We start from the raw sequence: 23,363 nt of genomic DNA, 5'->3' as shown, positions 1-23,363 counted from the left end.
TTTACTTACTTATATTTAAAAATAATTAGAAGTAGATAAAAGTGGCCTAAAGCCCTTCTTTCTGACTCCTGGCCTGTCCTTGTCACCGGTCCTTAAGCATTGCGTAGATACCACTGGACCGCTGAGGAAAGTCTGAAGACTTTGGCTTTGGATTAAAGGAGCCTGCTGAGTTACTCATAGGGCTGCTAACTGCGAAGCCAGCCGGTCAAACCCACCAAGCAGGGCTGTCCGCTCCAGGGAAGCTGCCACTCTCTCAGGAACCCAAAGGGGGCGGGGCTAGGAGCCAAATCAACTCAATAACAATGCAGTTGGTTTGTGGTTGGTTTTAAACTAAGTGTTTAACTGTATGCTCTTAAACTAGTTGCCAAATAGTGGGCCTAGAAAAAAATAAATTGTACATCTTCCTGTCAAATGTTATTAGATTCCAAAATTGCTTGATGGGGATTTCTTTTAATGCATATATTTCTTTATATACACATTCATGTATTATAAAAAAGCACTCTGCAAGTACTCTATAATTCTTACAATTTAACCCTAGAAAACAAGCATGGATGAATTCTTCTTTAATTATACAAATGCCACTTTTTATTACCAGTCAAAAAATGTCTATATTGATTAGCAAATGCCATCATTGTTTTGTGGCAAAAGACATAAGACTCATAACAACAAAACTCAAGACAAACTCATAACTATGTGAAAACACCTTGAAAGATACAAATTAAAATTGCATGCGAAACAAATGAGTTGTTTCCTTGGTGGCCGTGACTTGTCCTCCCATGGAGACCCTGCGCTTCCTTACGCTACCCAATTCAGAGTGGCTACAGTCCCCTCATCCAGATATTGTTCCGACACCCCAAAGAAAGCAGATTCTTTCATAAACTGTGGGCTAGTGGCTAGATAAAACTGCAGGCTAACAAAGCAAATAGCTTTTAACTCTACAAGGCATCTACGGTATTATCTGACCTAATTCCTAAGCTGACCATCACAGCACCAAGGATGTGGATGCTTGTTGACTCTCCATCCTGCCTTGCTACTTCCTGGACGCTTCACACCAGTCAACATTGCAACCATCCGGACGCAGTAACTCACAAGTCTCCCGCCCTGCTATTCATGAGAGGCCGGAGGCAGAGCGACCAGCCTCTTCAGAAAAGCACAGATAAAAAGGCAGCAAGAGATAGATGCAAATGCAAACTGCAGCACATATGAACTCATGGATGGCTAAGCCTGGGAAGGGCATCTGACTCATTATTTGTCGTACAAGGAAATCACTGAGGACACTTCTGTTTGGAAAATCTTCATACAAATTTTATTTAAGATCTCATGCTTAGTAAAAAAATTACATTGCAATCAAGACTGCAAAAAGACACTATTTTGTATTTTTATCTATTTATTTATTTTACCCCATGATTCGTTTCCAACCCCAATATAATGATGATCTCTTTCTCTGTCTTTTTCTCTCTGTCTCTCCTACTTTGAAAGGGCAACTGCCAAGGAAGCTACTTTAATAGAATCCTCCATGTAGTGCTTGCAAGGAAAGCAACAGCCTCCTGTTGATGGACTAGGAGAACCGGCGGCGTCCCTGTGTCCCCAAGTTTCTCTTCTACTCACACACCCAACGTGAAAAGAATCTTAAGTTTCAGCCACTCAAGAATTGCTGAAGAAGTGATTAGGGAGAATCTAAAGTCCAATAAATTAAGCAACTATTTTCTGTATAAGAAATCTTATACATTAAAAAGTGAAATTTTAAAGAAATTTTCTGGATAGAGAAAAGAACCCAGTGCGCTAAGAAAGGGTGAATTCTGAGAGCAAATACATCTGCTAGCACTGTCCCTCAATAAGATTAACCACACAAAATATTTAGACTGCCTAAAGATGTAATTTACACAGTAAAATAATTTGGTTTGTTTTCAGTATGAAAGTACTTTTAATTTCTTTACTGCAGGTACAATGGCATCCACATCATCAATTTCTGAAATGGAAAAACAACAATAAAGAAGAAGAGTTAGACAAAGAGCCACAAATAACAACCCAGAGGGGAGCCCAGCTGAAATGAGGCTACGTGTCAGGCACAAGGTGCTGTGTGCACATGCCGACTTCCCCAGGCAGGGTGGTGGTGCATTTCTGATGCAGAAACACCCCAGACACTGCTCGAGACTCTGCCAGTAAACTCAGCAGCCTCCTGCTTGGGTTTGCACAGCCACTGGCCACATGCCCAATGTTAAATCCGTGCCTCTCTAAATCTGCAGTTACATGACTGAGCTGCAACAGAAGGCGCCTCCTTCTGGTTTTCAGCAGAAGACACGGGGATTTCCCCCTCTCTCAGCCCACACAGCTATCGCCTTTCCATTACCTTGGAAGAATTACTTATTCCTAGGATCAATTTGAGGTCTACCATTTAGGGTGAAACTTAACTAGCAATAGGTGATGGCTTCTCAGAGTAGAAAGTTTGGGTGTGATTAATATAGAGTATGTAATTGCAATGTAATTAGCTCTGTCTAGCTTAGCAGATAAACCAGGTCAGGTTCTTCCTGGCCAGGTTCTTTCTGAATCTGCTGTCTCATTCTAAGACTATCTTCTTCCAACAAGTCTAAAGGGTCTAGCTATTGACGAAGCACGATTCCCTGCCTGCGGTGTGGACTGCAGGCCTGCTTTAAGGTGAGTCTCAATGGTAGATTCTCTCTTGCGAGTACTCCCCACCTTTTCCCCAGCACATTCTGCTAGGACAGTGGTTCTCAACCTTCCTCACGCTGCAGCCCTTGAATACAGTGCCTCATGCTGTGGTGACGCCCCAACCAGAACAATATTTTTGTTGCTACTTCATCACTGTAATTTTGCTACTGTTTGGATTTGGGCGACCCCTGTGAAAGGGTCGTTCGACCCCCAAAGGGGTCGCGACCCATAGGTTGAGAATCGCTGTCCTAGGAAATCATTCACAAACTCATTTCTTTGACATAAAAACATGCTTCCTTGGATTTCACCCCTCTCCCTCCACTGTCTAGCTGGATGCTCGTGGTTTTCCCTTTAGCCTAAATGTTATTTGTTTAGTTCCTCAGAATACTTTACTGGAGAACACTTGCAAACACGAAGGTGTGGAGAGGAAACAAAGAGAGAAGCAAGCCTATGCCAGAGAAGGAGCTTCCTCCACCCCTGATGTTGTGGCAAGGAGAACGAGACCCCCACATGCAGACATCACATCTGTTTTCTCCCTACACGAGAACCGTGTCCAATGACTGAACCCCCCAGAGCAGGGCCCTAGCTGGCTATTTCCTCAGCCAGCTGTACCCTTTACATAAGATAACGGGGGAAAATGTAGAACAATCAAATGGTCACTAAAGTCAGTTTCCTTCTTATTTGTACTCAGCAGAGTGTTCTGTAGTTCTGGAGACTTAAATATGGCTTCAGATAATTTAAAAAATAGTCATGTTTTACAGAATTGATTTCCTTTTCTCAATGTTAAATATCATACTTAATTTTATTATTTAAACAGTGACCAAAGTGGGAGAGATGGCTTTCTGAAGCATGCAGTTCATCTGAATCTGCTAAGCGTCAGCATAGGAAGCTTCTGTAGGACGCTGAAAAGATGTCACCAACATACTCTGCTTGCAAACATTTGTTAATATTTACCAAACACTTATTAAGGACAAGAATCTCACTGAACCCGGGCACTTCAAGGTACCAGTGTACCACATATACAGCTTCATGTCTCAGTCCCACTTTCTAATGACATTTTACTTGCCATGACCTTTTAAAGCACAGGAGGAGCATGCCTAGAGCATGCTCACCTACTGGCTCCTCTGCTTCCACGGCCTACAAAAAACTGTCTGCAGATCGTCACTTAAGTTCACTAGGGCATGTACTCCAACCTGCAGTTCTTCCTCTTTTAATGGAATTTTAATTACTCAATCCCATATCTTCCAACCAAGCCTCAATACTTCCTTTCATTTAATTTCCTATGTCAGGGAACTATTCTAAAAAAAAAGTCTTTCAAATAATCTACATAGAAATTTAACAGTGAATAAATCACTCTAAACTTTACAGTTCTTAATAACACAATAAATTGATTTTATAGCCATTAGAAAGTGAACTTCAGAAAGTTCATGGAACAATTCCATTATCCTCTAATTCCATTTGTCCATGAACTTCCTGAAACTCCTTCATCCAATCTCATTTAAAATAAGAGACAGGGTCTCTATTTCGCCTAGGACTTCTAAGCAAGTTGTTTTCCCCTCTAAGATGTACTGCTATTATCGCGAGCCCTTAATTGGACCTTTCTTTTTATAGATGTTTACTACATTTATATCACCTGGAAATACATTTCACTTGTACATTTAAAAATACAATTGGTTGGTAAGATCCTAAAAGTAACCATAAAAAAATAGAAAATCTTTCAAGATCATAAATTTGCCTACGGTTTCTCTTCAGGCCAGGGCAGAGGCAGGTGCCTGTGGGCATGGCTAGGGCAAGGCCTTCCCACCCAAGGATCCTAAAACACAGAAAGCTCCAGCTCCTGAACACGCTCGCGCGTCTCTGCTTGTGCAGCTTAGGACTAGTCAGGAAAACACCGCCAGAACGCTCTTACCCAAGACTTGCAGGAGCTCATTAGTGAACGCCTGGAACGCTGGGAAAAACTGCTCGTGCTCTTCTAATTTGTTGATAATGCTGTGAAAGAAAAAGAGGGCCACTGACACCGGATTGCCAGTTCAGCACCAAGGCGTCTGACAGCAAACAAGACATTTCCAAAAAGCAAAGGAACTGCCCTGCTCCTTTAGATTTTCACTTAATGGTCATTTCTTTTTCAGTTCTTTATTGGGCTAATATCACTTTTCACAGCATGTAGTATCAGTGAAAACATCTGTTTCAAAATTAAATTTATATAACATTTCTAACATGGCAACTTTCCACTGAACTCAAGGCCACGTTTATAGCATATTCTTTAAAAATTGGTCTTTGTATCCAAGACAGTATTAAGAAAAAAAACATCAGTATTCAGTAAAACCATGGGAAAGATACAGAGACCAATAGTGAGACTTATGTTCCAAGAAAATGCAAACATCAGAACAAGTCTGGGATGTCCTTGAAACCCTTGCAGAACACATGACACATGTGTCCCCTACCAATAAAGTATAACATTTTAGGTGGAGAAGGTGCTTTAAGTACAGCTACAATGCGTCACTAAAATAAATTAAATTTTACATCACAGATGTCTGGTGTCTTAAAAAGTCCTGAACATTTATCTTCTCAGCAAATGACTGCTAGAGTTAGAGGGACTGTCCGCAGTCCTGAAATCAGGCCTGGCCCCCTACACCGCTGGACTCTCGCGCTCTCCCGTGCTGTGGAAAGAGGCGCACAGCAGCGGTGCTGAGCAGGTCCTGGCCGCTCCTCCGAGCGTGACACGTTCTCCTCTCTGTTTCTCGCCCACCCAGAGCCGGCATTCTCTCCACCTCTAATGCTCCATCTCCACTGCTTTCAAAGTGCTCTCTGGAATCTACTGAATGGCGGAGAGCTGGTTGGTTGCTTTGAAACAGGAAGTAAATCCCTAGCTGGTTATTTTGGGAAGTCTTCAGTATCACCCTCTCCCCTCCTGGCGAAGATTTTGTGACCCTTTAAAATAAATACCTGGGTTCCCTCTCCTCTCCTCCCCTCTGCTCTCCTCTCCCCTCCCCTCCCTCCCACCTCTCTCTCTAGAAAAAAAAAGAGAAAATACATACCTGGGGAGGTCTTCAGGTCCCAGTATCTGCTTCACTTGCTCATTCACACCCTTATTAACCAGGCGGCACAGCTTCCCAACCGCATTTACCAGCACATACAATGAAGTACAACTATCTGCAAAAGAGAAACAAAAGAATGTAAGATATTTGAAAGGAGAATTTTCAAAATCATTACATCAAACACTTCGACTTTTGTTATTCTTACATTTTCAACAACTTTGCCTTGATTGATTAGGACTGCTTCTTAAAGGAGGAGACAAAAATGGCAAGGGTCCTCACCTAGTTCCAAGAGTTCTTGGAGGTGTCTCACAGCGCTGTTCATTTCTCCAAGCCTCACATAAACCTCATTCATCCGAGGATAGACTCCATTCAAAGAAGGCACATCAAACAATTTTTGGAAGTGAGAAACAACAGCTTGTAACGTTTGAAAGTTTGGCACATTCTTGTCCTATCCATAAGAAGAGAGAAGAAAACAGTGTAGCTCTTCAAAGAATCCAAAATTTTAGCAAAAAGCTTTACAATGGAAAATAGCACCCTAGTAGACCAATATCAGCAGCTAGAGCAGTGGTTCTCACCCTTCGAATGCCGCCACCCTTTAATACAGGTCCTCATGTGGTGGTGACCCCCAACCATAAAATCATTGTCCTTGCTACTTCATAACTGTAGGAATTGGGCGACCCCTGTGAAAGGGTTGTTCAACCCCCGCCCCAAAGGGGTCGTGACCCACAGGCTGAGAACCACTGATCTATAGCATATTAGTGGGTTGCTTCTTGAACTGCAACGGAAAGGTCGGCAGTTTGAACCCCCTAGCTGTTCAGGGGGAGAAAGATGAGGCTGTTTGCTCCCATCGAGGTTGACAACCCCACAGGGCCAGAATGAGTTGGAATAACTGGACAGTAGTAGGACCTGTTTGGACTTTTTAAATCCCAAGTTCTCATTTATTAGATAAGACTGCATTATGTAAATATGAAACATCTATATACACAATATCTTACCTTTTCTTTATTTTCAACCTCTTCCAACATGGTATCTACTATAAACAAAAGATCTTCCACTTTGATGCCCTCGCTTTCCTCCTGCTTCTTTAAATTATGCCAAGGCACCAGTTCGGCAGAGAGGACCTTCAAAGACTTGTACAAATCCTGTATCACGAGAGGGATCACATCGTGGTAGTGACTTACTGTTCACAAACTACAGTTCTCCACCAAGGTTTGCGAACATCGATATACGCAAAAGGCATTGGTACTTTTTAAATGCAATACCATTACCTTCTTAGAGAAAGCCTATCAAATTCCGGATATGCATAGGCCTACAAGAAAATGCTATATGTTGGTTATCCTGAATCCAGATTTTTAAAGCAATTACTTTGAAATTCTGATGGACAAAGGATATGTTAGATGAATATGTCCTTTATATTTTGGTCTTTAATTTTTATGACTAGCTTCACTGAAATACTTACTACCATAAAATTCACCCTCCTAAAGTGTGTAATTAACTGGTTTTTTAGTACGGGTTTAAAATTAAACCCATCACCACTGTCAAATTCAAGACTATTAAAAAAAAATCAAAAATATTTTATCACCCCCAAAAGAAACCCCACATCCATGGACAGCAACTCCCCATCTTTCCCTCCCTCCAGCCCCTGGTATCCACTAATTGGCTTTGTCTGTATGAATGTGTTGATTCTGTATATTTTTCATAAAAGGAATTTTAGATTAAGTAGTCTTTTAAGCCCGGCTTCTTTCACTCAGCCCAAAGTTTCCAAGACCCTTCCATGTAGCTAGCTCATATTTGTATGCAGGCTTGCAGTGTGAATGGATGCATAAATCAAGTCAACTTGATCTTCAAACAGCCCATTCAAGACTCCCTGGCCTAGAAGTTTTGTCCTAGTGTATTCTAAACTGTGCATGAGGGGCAGGGCTAGAACACTGAGAACAATCGATCAAAAGTCAAGCACGGCTTTGAGCATCTACTACGCATGTGGCATTGCGCTTGTCCGCCGGAACAGCTCTGTCCAACAGAAACACGAAGAGCAAGGCCGTTGGCACTGAATCATACAGGTAGAAGCTGCTGAATTGGAAAATGCTTGGTTGTGTACAATTTTTTCCACAATTAAAAACAATAATAACTACACTAATAACAATGAGTACCAGGAAGAAAAAATGCTCTAAAATTCATTGTGGTAATGATTGTACAATACTTCTTCATATGAATGAACTATCGAATTATGATATGTGGATAAAGTGCTAATAAAACTATTTGAAAAAAAGAACTTTAATGTAAGCCACAGTCATATTAAACAGCCACCTTAAAAAATGTTAAAACTGGGGGCAGAGACACTTAAAAAACTATGCAGATTTTATAAATGTACAATAAAAGAATTTGTTTTTTAAAAACGGTAAAATGAAACAGGTGATATTAACTTTATTAATATGCTATTTATCTCAATATAGCCCCAATACTATTTCATTATGTGTTTACATATCTGCCCTGCCCAATACTAAGTCTGTAACATCCAGTGTATATTTCACACTGTTGGCACATCTCAATGGTGACAGTCACATTTCAAGTACTTGATCATCACGTGTGCCTAGAGGTCGCCATATGGGCTAGCACAGCCCTTGAATTCAGAAAGAGGTACAGGGAAAAGTTCCCTTTTCTCCCTTCTCAGATTAGTCCTCCATGTATTTATGCAACATTCCCCAACCGAGACCCAGGACTCACATACTGGCATTGTTAATACCTCACTGAGTTTAGCTACTCCGGCAAGAAATCGAGTGCCAATGGAATGCTTTGAATCAGTGTTTCCCTAAGTGGATATTGCCAGCCCCTGGGGGGCAATGAACTGACCAGGGGGTCTACAAAAGCAGATACCTATCCACTTAACTTGGACTGGGGGCTATAGTATAAAACGTTTTAATTTCCAGTGGTGGTGGGGTGCTGAGTAATTATTTTTCCGAAGAGAGAATGGTGGGCCAAATAAGTTTGGGAATCTGTGCTCTAACTACCAGAAATTGAAAAAAGTCCAGTAACAGCAGCATATCGATACCTTTATTAGCCAATGCTCTGTCAGCTAGGTGCATGTATTAAAACTAGTTTGCGTGGGAAAAGCACACCCAACCTCAATAGATTGTGCTTGAGAATAGACGGATGTGACAAGGCTAATTAAAAAGATGTTCTGGACTCCTCCTTAATCAGTGAGAGATGGTTGTAGTACAGTCCAGCAAGTAATCCGGAAAGGTGTCAAAGAGGGTGACCTAGGCTTTCCACACACTGTCCAGCTGAGAGGGTGCAGAACGGACGAGGTCCTGCCAGACCCTGTATGCTGGAGCCTAGGCAGGGGGAGGAAGAGCCCAGTGGTGGGCTGGGAGAGCTAGTGTGTGCAACCCACCTCTCCTGGGCAGGTAGGAGGGCGAAACAGAGAGGAGGAGGCAGCTACCTGGCTCCATCCTATTCTTTCCTTTAATGTCAAATCTAAATGGGGGCTGGGGTGGCGTGGTGGACGTGTATGTGGAGAACTTGAGAAGATGACTGTCCCAAACTTTAAGGTGACTACATTTTAAAGAACTTTTCATACGAAGCCTCAAGAACCTCAGAGTTTCTCAATTTGGGTCTTGATTTTGCAGCAATACAAAGTCAATATCTAAAGCACTGCCTGAAATTTATGAGTCAGTTCAATGGCGAGCTACTAACTTGTTCATGGAAATCCTCAAAAGATTCCAATTATGAAGCTATCTCTGCTTTCATCAACTCAGAAAACAGCAGCAGGCAACTCGGGCCGATTCCAACACTTTCCCTGAGAGCTACGACCAGATCCTTGGGTGTAAGTTATCTGCAGCTTTCCCTTGGTAGTTACTCATGTATCATCACTTTTAAGATACTCAGTTCTCTAGCAGGTAACTGTTCGGACTATTTCACAGTTTTAATGTTTCGTTCCTGCACCTTGTCTGAATCGCGTGGTTGCTTTTTCTGTGTAATCTGCAAGACTTTGAACAGACTAAACATAACCACCCACTTCTGCAATTATGCCTTTCTCGTCTAGCACTTTCCCCTTCTGAGAAACTGTCTACATGTCGAGGACAGAACTGGGGTCAGCACTGGCCCCTCGTTGGAAGAACCCCTCGGAGACAAGCCAGGACGTGGTAAAATGCCATGATCAATAAATTATTAATGATCTCATCATCTTCTGAGACATAAGATCAGAGGAATGCAGGTTCATGAAATTGGCATATTAATCCTGCAACGCTACTCCATTAAAATGCTTATTTTATAGCTATGTCTATAAAAAGAGAAGAAAATATTAGACCGAATGTGACCATTCTTTCACTAATTACAGATTATGTTTTCATTAGCCTTCTTAAAATTTTAATATCATCTTCCATTTTCTTGTTTTACAATCTGTTCTTCTAGCGAATAGTGAGCATTCATCATGTGTCAGAGGAACCTCTGTCCTCATGAAGCTTGCACACGCTTCCAGACGTCTCCCACCGGGTAAACTGGACAACGAGGTTCCTATGGAAAATTACTGGTTCTCGTCTTCATAAAAGAGATAGTGTTATGGATAATATCAGTTACCAAACAACTGAAGTAAGGCACAGGCATTAAATAATTCTCACATAAGAAAGATATCTTTCTGGATTTAGACACGTTAACAATAATAACAGGAGACTTTAATACATCACTCTCAAGGAAAGACAGAACATGAAGAAAAAGAAAAAAACTCAACAAAGATACAAAAAAGCTCAATAACACAATCAATAAAAACTACCTCAGCTGGAGGAACAGGGAATCCATGTGAGGGACGATGCTGGGAGAGTGGAGGGTGAGTGGGTTGGAAAGGGGGAACTGATTACAAGGATCCACATGTGACCTCTTCCCTGGGAGAGAGACAGCAGAGAAGGGGGGAAGGGAGACTCCGGATAGGGCAAGATATGACAAAATAACGATGTATAAATTACCAAGGGCACATGAGGGAGGGGGGAAAGGGGAGGGAGAGGGAAAAAAAAGAGGACCTGATGCAAGGGGCTTAAGTGGAGAGCAAATGCTTTGAGAGTGATTAGGGCAAAGAATGTATGGATGTGTTTAATACAATTGATGTATGTATATGTATGGATTGTGATAAGAGTTGTATGAGCCCCTAATAAAATATAAAAAAAAGAAAAGAAAAAAGTTCAAAAATTTAAAAAGAAACTACCTCATAAACATATATGGAATGCTTCCTCCAACAAAATATATGTTCTTCTCCAATACCACACACATGGAACATTCTCAAGAAGAGACCACAAATCATGCCTCAACAAATTTAGAAAAACTGAGATCCTACAAACAATCTTCTCAGACCACAAAACTAAAAAATTAAAAATCAACAATAAAACGAGCATAAACACAGACAAACACATGGAAGGAGAAAATTAAAAATTCCTTGAAACCACCAAGAATGATAACAGAACATATCAAAACCTTTGGGACACAGTGAAAGCAGTAATCAGAGGTCAATTTATAGCTATCAACACACACACACACACACACACACACACAAGAGGAGAAAGCTAAAATCAAAACCCTAACGTAACACCTCCAAGACGTGGAACAAGAGCAACAACACAATCCCGCCAATAAAGGAAGGAGATTGTAAGGATCAAAGCAGAAATAAACGACATGGAAAATGAACAAACAAGCAAAAATGGGGAAAAAATCTACAAGAAGCTGGTTCTGTGGAAAGATTAACACATGAAAATGACAAAATTACAACAGATCTGAGTGAAATAAAAAAAGAAAATAACACACTGACAACTGCACTCACACAAATTTGACAATCTAGACGAAATGGACAGATACCCAGAAACACGTCCTCTACTCAAATTACTGCAGACAGATATTGAACAACTCAACAGACCCATACAAAAGAAGAAATAGAGCAGGTCATTAAGAAACTACTAACCAAAAGGAGTCCAGAACCAAATGGTTTCACAGGAGTATTCTACCAGATATGCAAAGAAAATCTGACACCAATACTTCACAAACTCTTTCAGAACATTTATAAAAAGGCATTAAACTTCTAAACTCATTCTATAAAGTCAGCATAACACTGGTTCCCAAACCAGGCAAAGAACTCATAAAGATAGAAAATTATAGACCAATATCCCTCAAAAACACAGATGTAAAGTCCTCAAAAAAAAAAAAACAACCTGGCCAATAGAATGCAGCAGCATATCAAAAAAATAATCCACCATGACCAAGTAGGATTTCATTCCAGGTATGTAGGGATGGTTCAACATTTGAAAAACAACCAATGCAATCCACCACATAAACAAGGTAAGAAATAAAAACCACATGATCATATCAATGGATGCAGAAAAAGGCATTTGACCTTCAACACCATTTCTGTTCAAAACACTCAACAAAAGAGGAATAGAAAGTAAATTCCTCAACATAATAATATGTGAGAAACCAACAGCCATCATCATGCTCAATGAGGGAAAGCTAGAAACATTCCCACTGAAAACAGGGACCAGGTAAGGATGTCTCCCATCATCACTCTTATTCAACATTATGCTGGAAGTTTTAACTAGAGCCATCTGACTATTAAAAGAAATCAAGGGAATACAACAGGGAAAGAAGAAGTCAAATTCTCCCCATCGCAGGCGATATGATCCTATATATAAAAAACCCAAAGTCTTCATAAAAAGTCTGCTGGAAGTGATCGAAAAATTCAGCAAGGCAGCAGCATACAAAGTTAAGAACCAGAAATCAATCAGATTCAGCCAGCAAAGATAACTACAAAAGAAAACTACATTAAGAAAACAATACCATTTATAATAACCATACAAAATAGTAAATACTTAGGAATAAACTTACCTAAAGAAACAGATGAACTATACAGAGAGAACCACAGAACATTACTTCAAAAAACTAAAAAGGATCTATATAAGTGGAAGACCATCCTTTGCTCATGGATAGGCAGACCATATTATGAAAATGACAATACTATATAAAACAGGTTGTAGATACAATGCAATTCCAATTCAAATCCCAAATAAATTCTTTATATAAATGGAAAAACTAATTATCAATTTCATACGGGCAGGCAAAAGACCAAGGAAAGCAAAGAGCTTAAAAAAGGAGCACCAGACAGGAAGCCTGGCAGTGCCTGACCTCAACACCTACAGCACAGGCACAGGAGTCAAAACAGCCTGGTACTGGTCCAATGAGAGATGCCTGGACCAATGGCTCGGAACAGAGAACTCACACATAAGTGCGTCAGCCTACAGACAAAGGGCCCAGGACTATCCCATGGGAGGAAGACAGCCTCTTCAACAAATGGTATTGGACAAACTGGATTTCCATATGCAGAAGAATGAAACAAGACCCATACCTCTCCCTATGCACAAAAACAAACTTAAGGTGGATTAAGGACCTAAATGTAAACCCCAAAGCTTCCAGGATCATCAACGAGAAGGCTGTAACAAACTTAAGGGCCCTATTGCAGAGCATGGAGGAGGCACATTCAGCAGAGGACATGCTGAAATGACATCACTTTGGCACATCAAAAGACGTCATCTTAAAAAACAAAAAAAGAAAAAGAAAATGATTAGGGCAAAGAATGTACAGATGTGTTTTATACAATTGATGTATGTATATGTATGGATTGTGATAAGAGTTATATGAGCCCCTAATAAAATGTTTTTTTAATAATAATAATAAAAAAAGACGTCATCAGGAGAGTGAAAAGAGAGCCCATAGATTGGGGAAAAAATTTTACCAAGGACACATCGGACAAAGGCTAATTACCATATACCATATACTTGAGTATAAGCCGACCCGAGTATCAGTTGAGGCATCTAATTTTACCACAAAAACTGCACTAAAAATGTGCTGAAAAGCTAGGCTTATATACGAGTATATACAGTATACAGAACTCTACAACAGCTCGATAAGAAAATAACAAAGGCCCTAATTAAGAAATGGGAAAAATATGAATAGACAGCTCACAAAAAACGACATACAAATGGCTAACAAACACATGAAAAATGCTCACGATCACTAGCCATCAGGGAGATCCAAATTAAAACAATGAGATACCACCTTACACCTACAATGCTAGTCCAATTAAAACAAACAAACAAACAAACATACAAACAAACCATGAAACAAATGCTAGAGAGGATGTGGAGAGATTGGCACTCATATACACTGCTGGTATATTTGTAAAATACATAAGCCACTGTGGAAAATGATAGGGCAATACAGCAACTTGACACTGAAATCCCATATGATCCAGCAACGCCACTATTGGGCATCCACCCTAAAGAAGTGAGCTACAACACAAGCAACACAGTTCACGATAGCGAGAACCTGGGAGTAGTCCAGATGCCCCACACTGGAAGGATGCATAAAGAAACTATGGTACAAGCACACAGTGGAGTACTATGCAAAACAGCAACGAAAGCATGACACACTGCATGGCATGGAAGGACTTGGAAACCATTATGCTGAGTGAAGTGAGCCAATCGCAGAAGGGCAAGTACTGTGTGAATGCGCGGCTGTAAGAAAAAACACCAACTTAACAAATCTTAGGAACCAATTCCTGAACAAAAGGAGGAGAGGCTACCTACTGGCCATGAACCATACATCACCTCCCTTTTGCACACTTCACAAGAGTCGACGTGAAGGAGGAGGAGACTCCACATTGTCTGGGGTCACTCCTTCAAGAAGGGAGACTTGGGAGATAACCATCCACTTGAGGTTGTACAACATTGACACAAGACTGGGGCAAATCAGTGGACCCCCTACAGGAATGGAAGGAGAAGCTTTTTGGAAATTCAAGCCAAGACCACAAGAGGGGACCCACCTATATTGTGGCGGAGATGCTGGTAGTTCTGTTGGTGAGTAGGGTGGGAGCATTGGGGAAACCTAACCGCATAGTGGGAGGAAACCCTAAACAGTGAGTAAAGGTAACCTCGGGGCCAATGGGCCACGTTTTAGGTACCTGGGTAGACACTATGAATTCATTTCCACTCAACCTTCGGTAAATCACACCATGGATTAGGCACCAGGGTGATCGTGGAAGCTGACCTGGCAGGCAGCAGGGCACAATGCAGGGGCTGCACCAGAAGGACTTAAGATAGAGGCTCCGTGGAATGAGCTGAACCCTGCCTCGAAGCTGCCTGCACCCTTGGACTGAAGACTGGGGTACTTGGATGGGAGAGGAAGCAGTGTGGCCACCCCAGGATTATGGAAGTGGAGGTCATTGGACTTTGGGGAACCCCTGGCTCGGTGGGTGTCTGGTGGAAAGGGACCCAGGATCACCGTACATGTAGTGCCTGTGTCCTCCTTGCAGTGATTCAACGGATTGGGATCCTATGAACAGGGATCTACACTTGGGGGGAGCTGACTCAGGAAAGCCCCCACTGGAATCAACCCTCATACTTGGGGTCAATGTAGCCCAATCAAATGAGAGATTGAACTGTGCAGGGCAAAAGCTTGTGGGTGCAGGCTCAAGGTGAAACTGATGTGCTTTATACAATTGATGTATGTATATGTATGGATTGTGATAAGAGTTGTATGAGCCCCTAATAAAATGTGGGAAAAAAAAAAAGAAACTGTACTCACGTAGACTCCTCATCCTGACAGTGTCTGGAGGGCTGGGTCATTGGGGAAATTGATGAACAGTGTAATCAACATGCACCCAAGGGGGTGATTGACAATGCTGCACTTCTTTGTTTATAGGGGTTTTGGCTTTCCTGCTTGTAGTTTGTTTTTGAGATTTTGTTTTGTTTTTTTCTTTTCTTTTTGTGTGTATATTCTGTTTGTTTGGTTGTTGATTGGCTTATGGCTGCTATTAATGCAGTTGATCTTTAAGGGTTGATTTTTGTTATATTATGACCGCCAAAGTAAATCTGCGATGTGCAAACCCCATAGACAAGCAGATGAAGTCTGGGCTCCTACTTAACCCTAGCTCCATTTCAAGAAGTCAGTTCTGATGTCATGGCCCTGCTCCATACTCACCTCATGAAAGGATCACCGAAGACAAGGGTGCTACAGCAAAGTGTGGAGAAGAAACCAGATGGTGCCCAGCTATCAGTGAGAAGTATCTGGGATCTTTAAAGGCTTGTATTCAAACAAGCAGCCATCTAAGTGAGGAATCTACTAAATCCACACAGAAGAACCATACCAGCTTGTGTGATCCACAGACGACAATTACAAAATTCAAATATGGCGAAGAGAAAAGTATCAGAGCTAAAATTATGAACACCCAATTTGTAGAAGGCTACGGAGGACAGTGGGAGCCCCAAACCCATCTGCAGAGTGTCTGGTCAGACTGAGCTGCTGGCAGATGCGCTCCAGCCACAGGCGAGGGTCTCCAACTGCCAGGCTGTCAGGCAGAGACCACTGTCATCTTGAATATGCTGAATCGAGCTCGATACTTGGCCAGATGACCTCCCTACAGACCCGAGTTGATTCTGACTTGGTCCATGGCAGAAATTTCTTCCCTGGATTTTGGGATGTTGATGAGGGTCTTTTCTTTCTTATTCATTATTTGTATTTTGGTTTTTATATTATTATTACTTTATCCTCACCACCCTATTTAGAATTTGCCTTTTATTATTTCTGCAGTGTTTCCTAGATTGTGAGCCACAGGAGGAGTGGATGCACAGTGATAATAACTGATACAGGGGTTGATAGGGATGCGCGGGTGGCAGTGGGTGATAGAGAGGGATGGGGATTTCAGGAGTGGGAAATGAAAGATGGGAGTGGAGAGGGAGCACTGGAACTGACTGTGATTGCACAACTCATTCTAAGGTGATTTAACCATGGTGTGGGGTGGGGGTTCAAAAATGGATATGGTAAAGATTGCACAATTCTCCTCGATATGATTGAAGATTGAAGTGCATGATATGTATGTGTATGATATGTATACATATTTTGTGCATATGTATGGTATGTGTACATATTATGTGCATGATATGTATGTGCATGATATGTAAATTATGTGCAACCTTTCTGTAAAGTTCATAGAAACTGAATAAATCTGAAGTTAGGCAATAGCGACTACATGATATCTCTACAAAGTGAGCCTTGGACATGACAGTGGGTTACTTACGTGTTGGGCTGCTTACTACAAAGTCAGCAGTTCAAATCAATCAGGCAAAAAGGAAAAGAGACGTGGCTTTCTACTCCTATGAACAGTTACAGTCTTGGAAATGCACAGGGCAGCTCTACACTGTCCTACAGGGTCACTGGGAGTCAGAATTGGCTTGATGGCAGTGCGTTTGGGTCTGGATGGACAGAGAGAGGAGTGCACAGGGTGAGAAGGTTTCACTCTAGAGAACACACACACATGGGATTCCGAGGGAAGGGAAATCATCTAAAATATGGGGGAGAACTTTTCTCCCAATTAAAGTGAAAGGGAGGCTGTTACAACTTGAAGGGGAATAAGGTCGCAGAAAATGCATAACATGAGGATGCCACCAGGAAGCGCACAAAGGAGCGACGGGGGTGGGCAAGGGTGGTGGGGAGGGTTGCCTGTCCGTGCAACTTTAGCTGCTGCAGATTCTCATGGCAGCAACGGGCCTGGTATGGGTCTTAGAGCTTACAATAAGGACAACACCAGATAGCAGTGTTTGAAATCCATACTTAATTAAACAGTAAATTCAGGTTACAGATAACCTAAGCTTATCAGCTTTACAGATAAAACAAATAGCCTAGTCCAATCAAAAGCCCTTAGATTTCAACAGATCCTCAAAGCATGTAGAGTTCCTCTTACCTTCAGGGACATCAGCTGATCTGCCCACATTTCAATTATAGGAACAAGATGCTCAAACCCACAATCATGCACAAAATCTTTATTAAATTGGTGGGCTCCTCCTTTGCTCTGCTTATAAAGTATCACTGGAGCTCTTGGGTTATGAATAATTGAATTGATGCTACACAGCACCTTAAAAAAAACAACAGACTTTTTAATCAAAGTGCTTGCCCTGGTTCTATAAAGGAAAATATCTTCTAAAAATAAAAGTGCTTTATTTATTCAATGAAACACCATTGTCAGAGTTAATTTTGGATCAGAAGGGGATCTTTAATAAAATTGATGCAGGAAATCTTTTGGTAATATTTTTAATCACAATTAAACATAAAAGGAGGATCTGATTAGGTGGACCAGAGACTTCACAAAAAAACTAAAATGAATTAGACTTGAATTTAATTATGAATGATCTATTATAATCCATACTAATTGCCATCAAGTTAATTCTGACTCCTGGCATGCTAACAGAATTGCCCCCTAGGGCTCCCAAGGCTGTAGACTCCCACGGCTCTCCCATGGAGCAGCTAGTGGGTTCCAACTGCTGGCTTTTCAGTTAGCACTCAGGCACTTAACCACTGCACCACCGGCTCCACAGGGGAGAGGGAGCTACTCTGACCTCCTGAAGGGCAGTCTCCGATTTTACTACTTATTTCCTTATTCACTGTCAGAGAGTCAAATCTGACTCATATTGACCCGTGTGGGTTACCGAGACTGGAACTCTTTACAGGGTGGAAGGCCTGGCCTTTCTCCCCATCCTTAAGCAACGCCAGATGTTAAGGGGGCTTCAGTTACTTGATGGCTCCAGCTGAGGTTTAAAGCGAGGCCAGTGAACAGTAAAGCCCCACCGCTTGTGCAGGGCTTTCTAGGAGCTGACCACAGGACTCCAGGAGCCAGCTTCTACAGAGAAAAGGCTAGAGATTCAGAACAAGGGCAGAAAATGCTCTTTTCAAAACAAGAAATAAAAACATTTCCTTAGTTTGAAAAATATTGGTGATAAATTCAAAATTCTTAAAACCTATGTGAGCCAAATAGATGAGCACTGGCCCGATTTGGCCAGCAAACTCTCACGTATTTAGTAATGATGTGCAAAACCAGAAAGATTCCATCTCTACATTAATTAGCGAACTAAATTTCAGATAATCTAAATAGCTAAGAAAAAATAAAAGCATAAAAAGCTTAAAGAAAATATTTATTTTATAATAAAAAAGAGAAACAGTTTAAAAGGCAGAAGTTAGATAAAATGATTATAAAATCATTTAAAAAATATTTTTAAAAATCTAGGCCAAGTCTCTTTTGAAGGGTCAGAAGGGTTCTACACTGAGTTACAACTTCAATGTTGGGGAGCTCTGGTCGCATACATAGTGCAAACGTGTTGGGCCATGATTGGCAAGGTCAGCATTCTAAACTACCAGCCATTCTAAACTCTCCGGGCCAGCACTCTAAACTACTGTGAGAGAAAGATGAGATTTTCTGTTCCTGTAAAGAGTTACAGTCTCAGAAATTCACAGGGGCAGTTTCGCCTGGCCCTACAGGATCACTGTGAGTCAGCACAGACTCCAAGGCTGTGAGTTTTGGATGAGATCATGTTTTCAGTCAATTAGTGTATGCCATAGTAATATAACACACAATGCTGTGAGGTGACACTGAGGTGGCTCCAGCCCACAGCCACCCTACTGCACATCAGAAGGAAGCACCGCACGGTCTTGTGCCATCCTCACAGCTGTCCCCACCGGAGCCCATGGATGCAGCCACTGTGTCCATCCATCTTGCCGAGGGTCTTCCTCTTTTGGGCCTCCCCTCCGCTTCACCAAACATGATGATGGCCTTCTCCAGGGGTGGCCTCTCCTGACACTACCTCCAGAGAACAGAAGACAAAGTCTTGCCATCAAGCCTTATTTCTTCTAAATCTGATCGCTTTGACCTTTTAGCAGTCCATGGTACTTTCAATATTCTTCTCCAGCATAACAATTCAAATGCATCGATTCTTCTACAGTCTTCCTTATTCAATGTCCAACTTTCACGTGCATGTGATGCAGTGGAGAATACCGTGGCTTGGGGTCCTCAAAGAAACATCCCTGCTCTTCAATACTCTAAAGAGATCTCGTGTAGCAGATTTACCCAATGCACTACATCTTTTGACCTCCTGACTGCTGCTTCCATGAGCACTGGTCATGCATCCAAGCAAGACAAAATCCTTGACAACTTCAACCCTTTCTCCACTTATCATGAGTTGCCTATTGGTCCAGTTGTGAGGATGTTGGTCTCTCTCAGAGCTGGAATCCACCCTGAAGCCTACAATCTCTGCTCTTCCTTCATCAGCAGGTGCTTCAACTCCTCATTTTCAGCAAGCAGGATTGTGCCATCTGCGCACCGCGAGTAGTTAGTAAAACTTCCTTCAACCGTGAGGCCACACTCTTCTCCGTATAATCCAGCTTCTCTGATGATCTACTCAGAATCTAGATTGAACAACTATGGTGAGAGGCTACAGCCCTGATGCACACCTTTTCTGATTTTAAACCATTCGGCATTCCTTGTCCTAGTCACACAACTGTCCCCTGATCCATGTACAAGTTTCCAGTGAGCACAATGAAGCCTTCCAGAATTCCCATTCTTCTCAAGGTCATCCAGAGTTCATTACGGTCCACACTGGCAGATGCCTTTGCACAGTCAGTGAAACACAGTCAACATCTTTCTGGTCTTGTCTGCTTTGAGCTAAGCTCCATGTGACATCAGCAATGATGGCTGCTGTCAGAAGATAGGATAAGCATCTGCAAACACAGCCTACCATTATGCCGTACAACTGACAGGATAGTTACACCGCAATTGAAACCAAAGTTCCCTATGAATTCAAGGGCACCTGAAAGTATCGGTGGTCACTTAGCGCCTGCTGCTGGTTGTCTTTGCTGGGGTTCTCCGCTTTCTCCTCCGGGGCCTCAGCCTTTTTCAGGCTGATCAGCTCCTGAAATCTAAACAGGAGGAACAATCAGACGATGCAAAATGGTTTCCTAGATATCCAGCTATCCCTCTCAACGACATCAGCTAGACATATTATTACCAGAAAACAAGATGGTCCCCTGAAAAGACACCCTAAAGCAGTGGTTCTCAACCTTCTTCACGCCGCAACCCTTTCATACAGTTCCTCATGGTGGTGAGCCCCAACCATAAAATTATTTTTATTTCTACTTCATACAACTGTCATTTTGCTACTGCTATGAATCGGGAGACCCCTGTGAAAGGGTTGTTCGATCCTGAAAGGGGTCGAGACCCACAGGTTGAGAACTGCTGCCCTAGAAGGAGTCCATGAAGACAGAAGTGACCAGGCTGCAAATAATTCTGACCACCGCAAGGCAAACTAAAGCCAGTACATGGAAGTGACTACTGAGTACTCCTAGCCTACAGGCTGCAGACAGCAGGGCAAGAAGAATCGGGGAGGGCAACTGGTTTGGGTATTGTAGCAAAAACTTGACAATCTGACCCCCACTTCTTTATACCCCACTTGTGCTATGAGTGGGATACCCCGGCCAGTCAAGAAAGGGTCAAGATCCAAGAGGCCAACATGCTAGGTGACTACTGGAACTCTGAGGGAAAGGAGGGCCTTTTTGCTAGAAACTTAACTATGTATGAGTACAGCCACTTAATAGCAACCTCTTTCCCTTCACCAAATATCTTTAAAGACAGGCTGTAGTAGGCACTCCACCCCTCCATTTACCACTATGCCTCTCCATAGTCTCTTATTAAACCCTTCAAATAAAGCTTCTTCAAGTTGCATCCAATCACTACAACTATTATTCAAATTTAGGCACCAACCACAAAAGCTAGTGATGAAGAAATTGAAGAATTCCACCAACGACTTTAGTGGGAAACTGATCAAACATGCAGTCAAGATGTATTGATAGTTAATGGTGATTGGAATGCAAAAGTTGGAAAACATGGAGTTGGTGATAGAAATGAAGCTGGAGATTACATGATAAAATTTTACAAAACAACTTGTTCGCATTAAAGCTCATGGAAGGAACAGTCGCGCGATTAAGAGATGTGTCGCATTGGGCAAATCTTTAGAGTATTGAAGAACAAAGGTGTGACTCTCTGAGGACCGAGGTGCACCTGACCCAAGCCCTGACATCCTCCACTGCCTCGTATGCAGGTGGAAGTTGGACACTGAATAAGAAGGACCGTGGAAGAATCGATGCATTTGAACGGTGGTGCTGGAGAATTCTGAAAGCACCACGGACTGCTAAAAGGACAGACGGATCTGTCCTGGAAGAAGGAAGGCCAGAGTGCTTCAGAGAGGCAAGGATGGCGAGACTTACACATTTTCAGGAGGAGGACTTCATGTTTGGTAAAGGGGAGGGTGGTGAAGAGGAAAGCCCTTGACGAGATAGATCAGTGGCTGCATCAGTGGGCAGGGAGTCGGCACACTGGTGAGGACGGTGCAAGACTATACAGTGTTTAGGGTTGTTCTGGGTATAAGCCAAGTCAGTGGCACACAACAACAATTTGTATGCGTGCTGTGAGACTGGCCTTGGGCTGACAATCACAGGTAGGCTGCTCAACCCTCCCTGCCGCTCAAGAGAAAGATGAGGCTGTCTGTCCCTGACAAGAGCTGGTCTCAGAAATCCTACAGTATCGCCATGCGTCAGAATTGAGTCAATGGCAAGGGGTTTGCTGTTGGGTTATCAGCTTCCTGCTGGGCCCCTGACATATTAAGTTGATTTCATGACAAAATGAAGAGCTCCAATCTGCTTGTAAGGTAGAACAATAATATTCTATCATGTCATATATCTACTGAAAAACAGTCACAGCATCTCATTGCTTTGTGAAACCCTCCATGCTTTGGTCTTAGGTCAATAGAGTCCTCTTAACTCATCTCTCGCCCAGTCAGTGCAGGTGTGTCGGGGAGAACAGCGTCTCCTCACATTTTCAATGGCTGTTTTTTCCTGAGGTGGACTGCTAGGCCTTTCTTCTGAGACACCTCTGAGCGGACAAACTTCCAGTTAGCAGCCAAGTGCTTACCCATTTGCATCATTGAAGGGTCTCCTGGTGATGTAATAGTTATGAGCGGGGCTACTAATCACAAAGTCAGCAGTTCAAAACCATCAGCCAGCTCCAAGGGAGAAAGACAGGCTTTCTACTCCCATAAACAGTTCTAGTCTCGGAAGCTCAAAAGGGAGTTATACTTTGTCCTACACCGTTGCTATGAGTTGGTATAGTCTCTATGGTAGCAAGGGAGGCGGGAGGGACTTCCATATATTCTAGAATTACAAGTTAAAACAATGAGGCTAAACATCTATTCAAAAGTTAAGCTCCAAAATACTAACTGTTGATGATCTGCTGCAACAGGCTGTCTTGGTCTGGTGGGGATGCAAAATGACACTGCCCCTTTGGAAGGCAGTTTGGTGGTTTCTCACAAGGCAGGCTTACCAAACAATTCAGCCATTACATTCCCAGGTTTTTGCCCAAAGAGTTGAAAACTTCTATCTACACAAAAACCTGCACTCGAATGCTTAGAGCATCTTGAGCCATGATTGCCAAGAAGTGGAGGCGATCAAGATGCCCTTCAAAAGGTGGCTGGGTAGATACTCTAGCACATGCACGCCACGACATATTGCTGCGAGGTGCCCTGCATTCAGAGCGACCCCCCCATGTGACAGTAGAAGGCCCACCGGGTTTCCTAGGTTTTATTTCTTATAAGAGCAGATTGCCAGAGCTGTCCCCCAGAGCCACGGAGTTGGTTTGAACCAACAACCTTTCATTTAGTAGCAGTTTCCCTTTAGGGCTTGTTATTCGGTGATAAAAAGAAATGGGCTAAAAAGTTCTGCCTTGAACATTTTGCTCTTTAAAAAATTATCTCA

General features: G+C 42.3%; 1 protein-coding gene across 3 annotated transcripts in view; it reads right to left on the bottom strand.

Annotated features, from left to right (window-relative positions):
* Positions 1–1,301: 1,301 nt before the first annotated feature.
* The window catches only part of CEP70 (centrosomal protein 70), a 47,102-nt gene continuing 25,040 nt past the window's right edge, over positions 1,302–23,363 (bottom strand). For all 3 annotated transcript variants that reach the window (XM_075546850.1, XM_075546852.1, XM_075546851.1), the window contains exons 12-18: positions 20,369–20,477; positions 17,476–17,646; positions 6,704–6,850; positions 5,988–6,156; positions 5,709–5,823; positions 4,580–4,659; positions 1,302–1,969 (exon numbers count right to left, since the gene is read on the bottom strand). In XM_075546850.1, the coding sequence (XP_075402965.1) occupies positions 1,908–1,969; positions 4,580–4,659; positions 5,709–5,823; positions 5,988–6,156; positions 6,704–6,850; positions 17,476–17,646; positions 20,369–20,477 (853 nt within the window). In that variant the 3' untranslated portion in view covers positions 1,302–1,907. The remainder of the gene's footprint in view (positions 1,970–4,579; positions 4,660–5,708; positions 5,824–5,987; positions 6,157–6,703; positions 6,851–17,475; positions 17,647–20,368; positions 20,478–23,363) is intronic.

The sequence above is a fragment of the Tenrec ecaudatus genome, chromosome 4 (genome assembly GCF_050624435.1).
Source record: "Tenrec ecaudatus isolate mTenEca1 chromosome 4, mTenEca1.hap1, whole genome shotgun sequence".
NCBI classification, from domain to species: Eukaryota; Metazoa; Chordata; class Mammalia; order Afrosoricida; family Tenrecidae; genus Tenrec; species Tenrec ecaudatus.
Note: the sequence above shows the minus strand (reverse complement) of the source record. Positions and strands in the feature narration are given on the sequence as shown.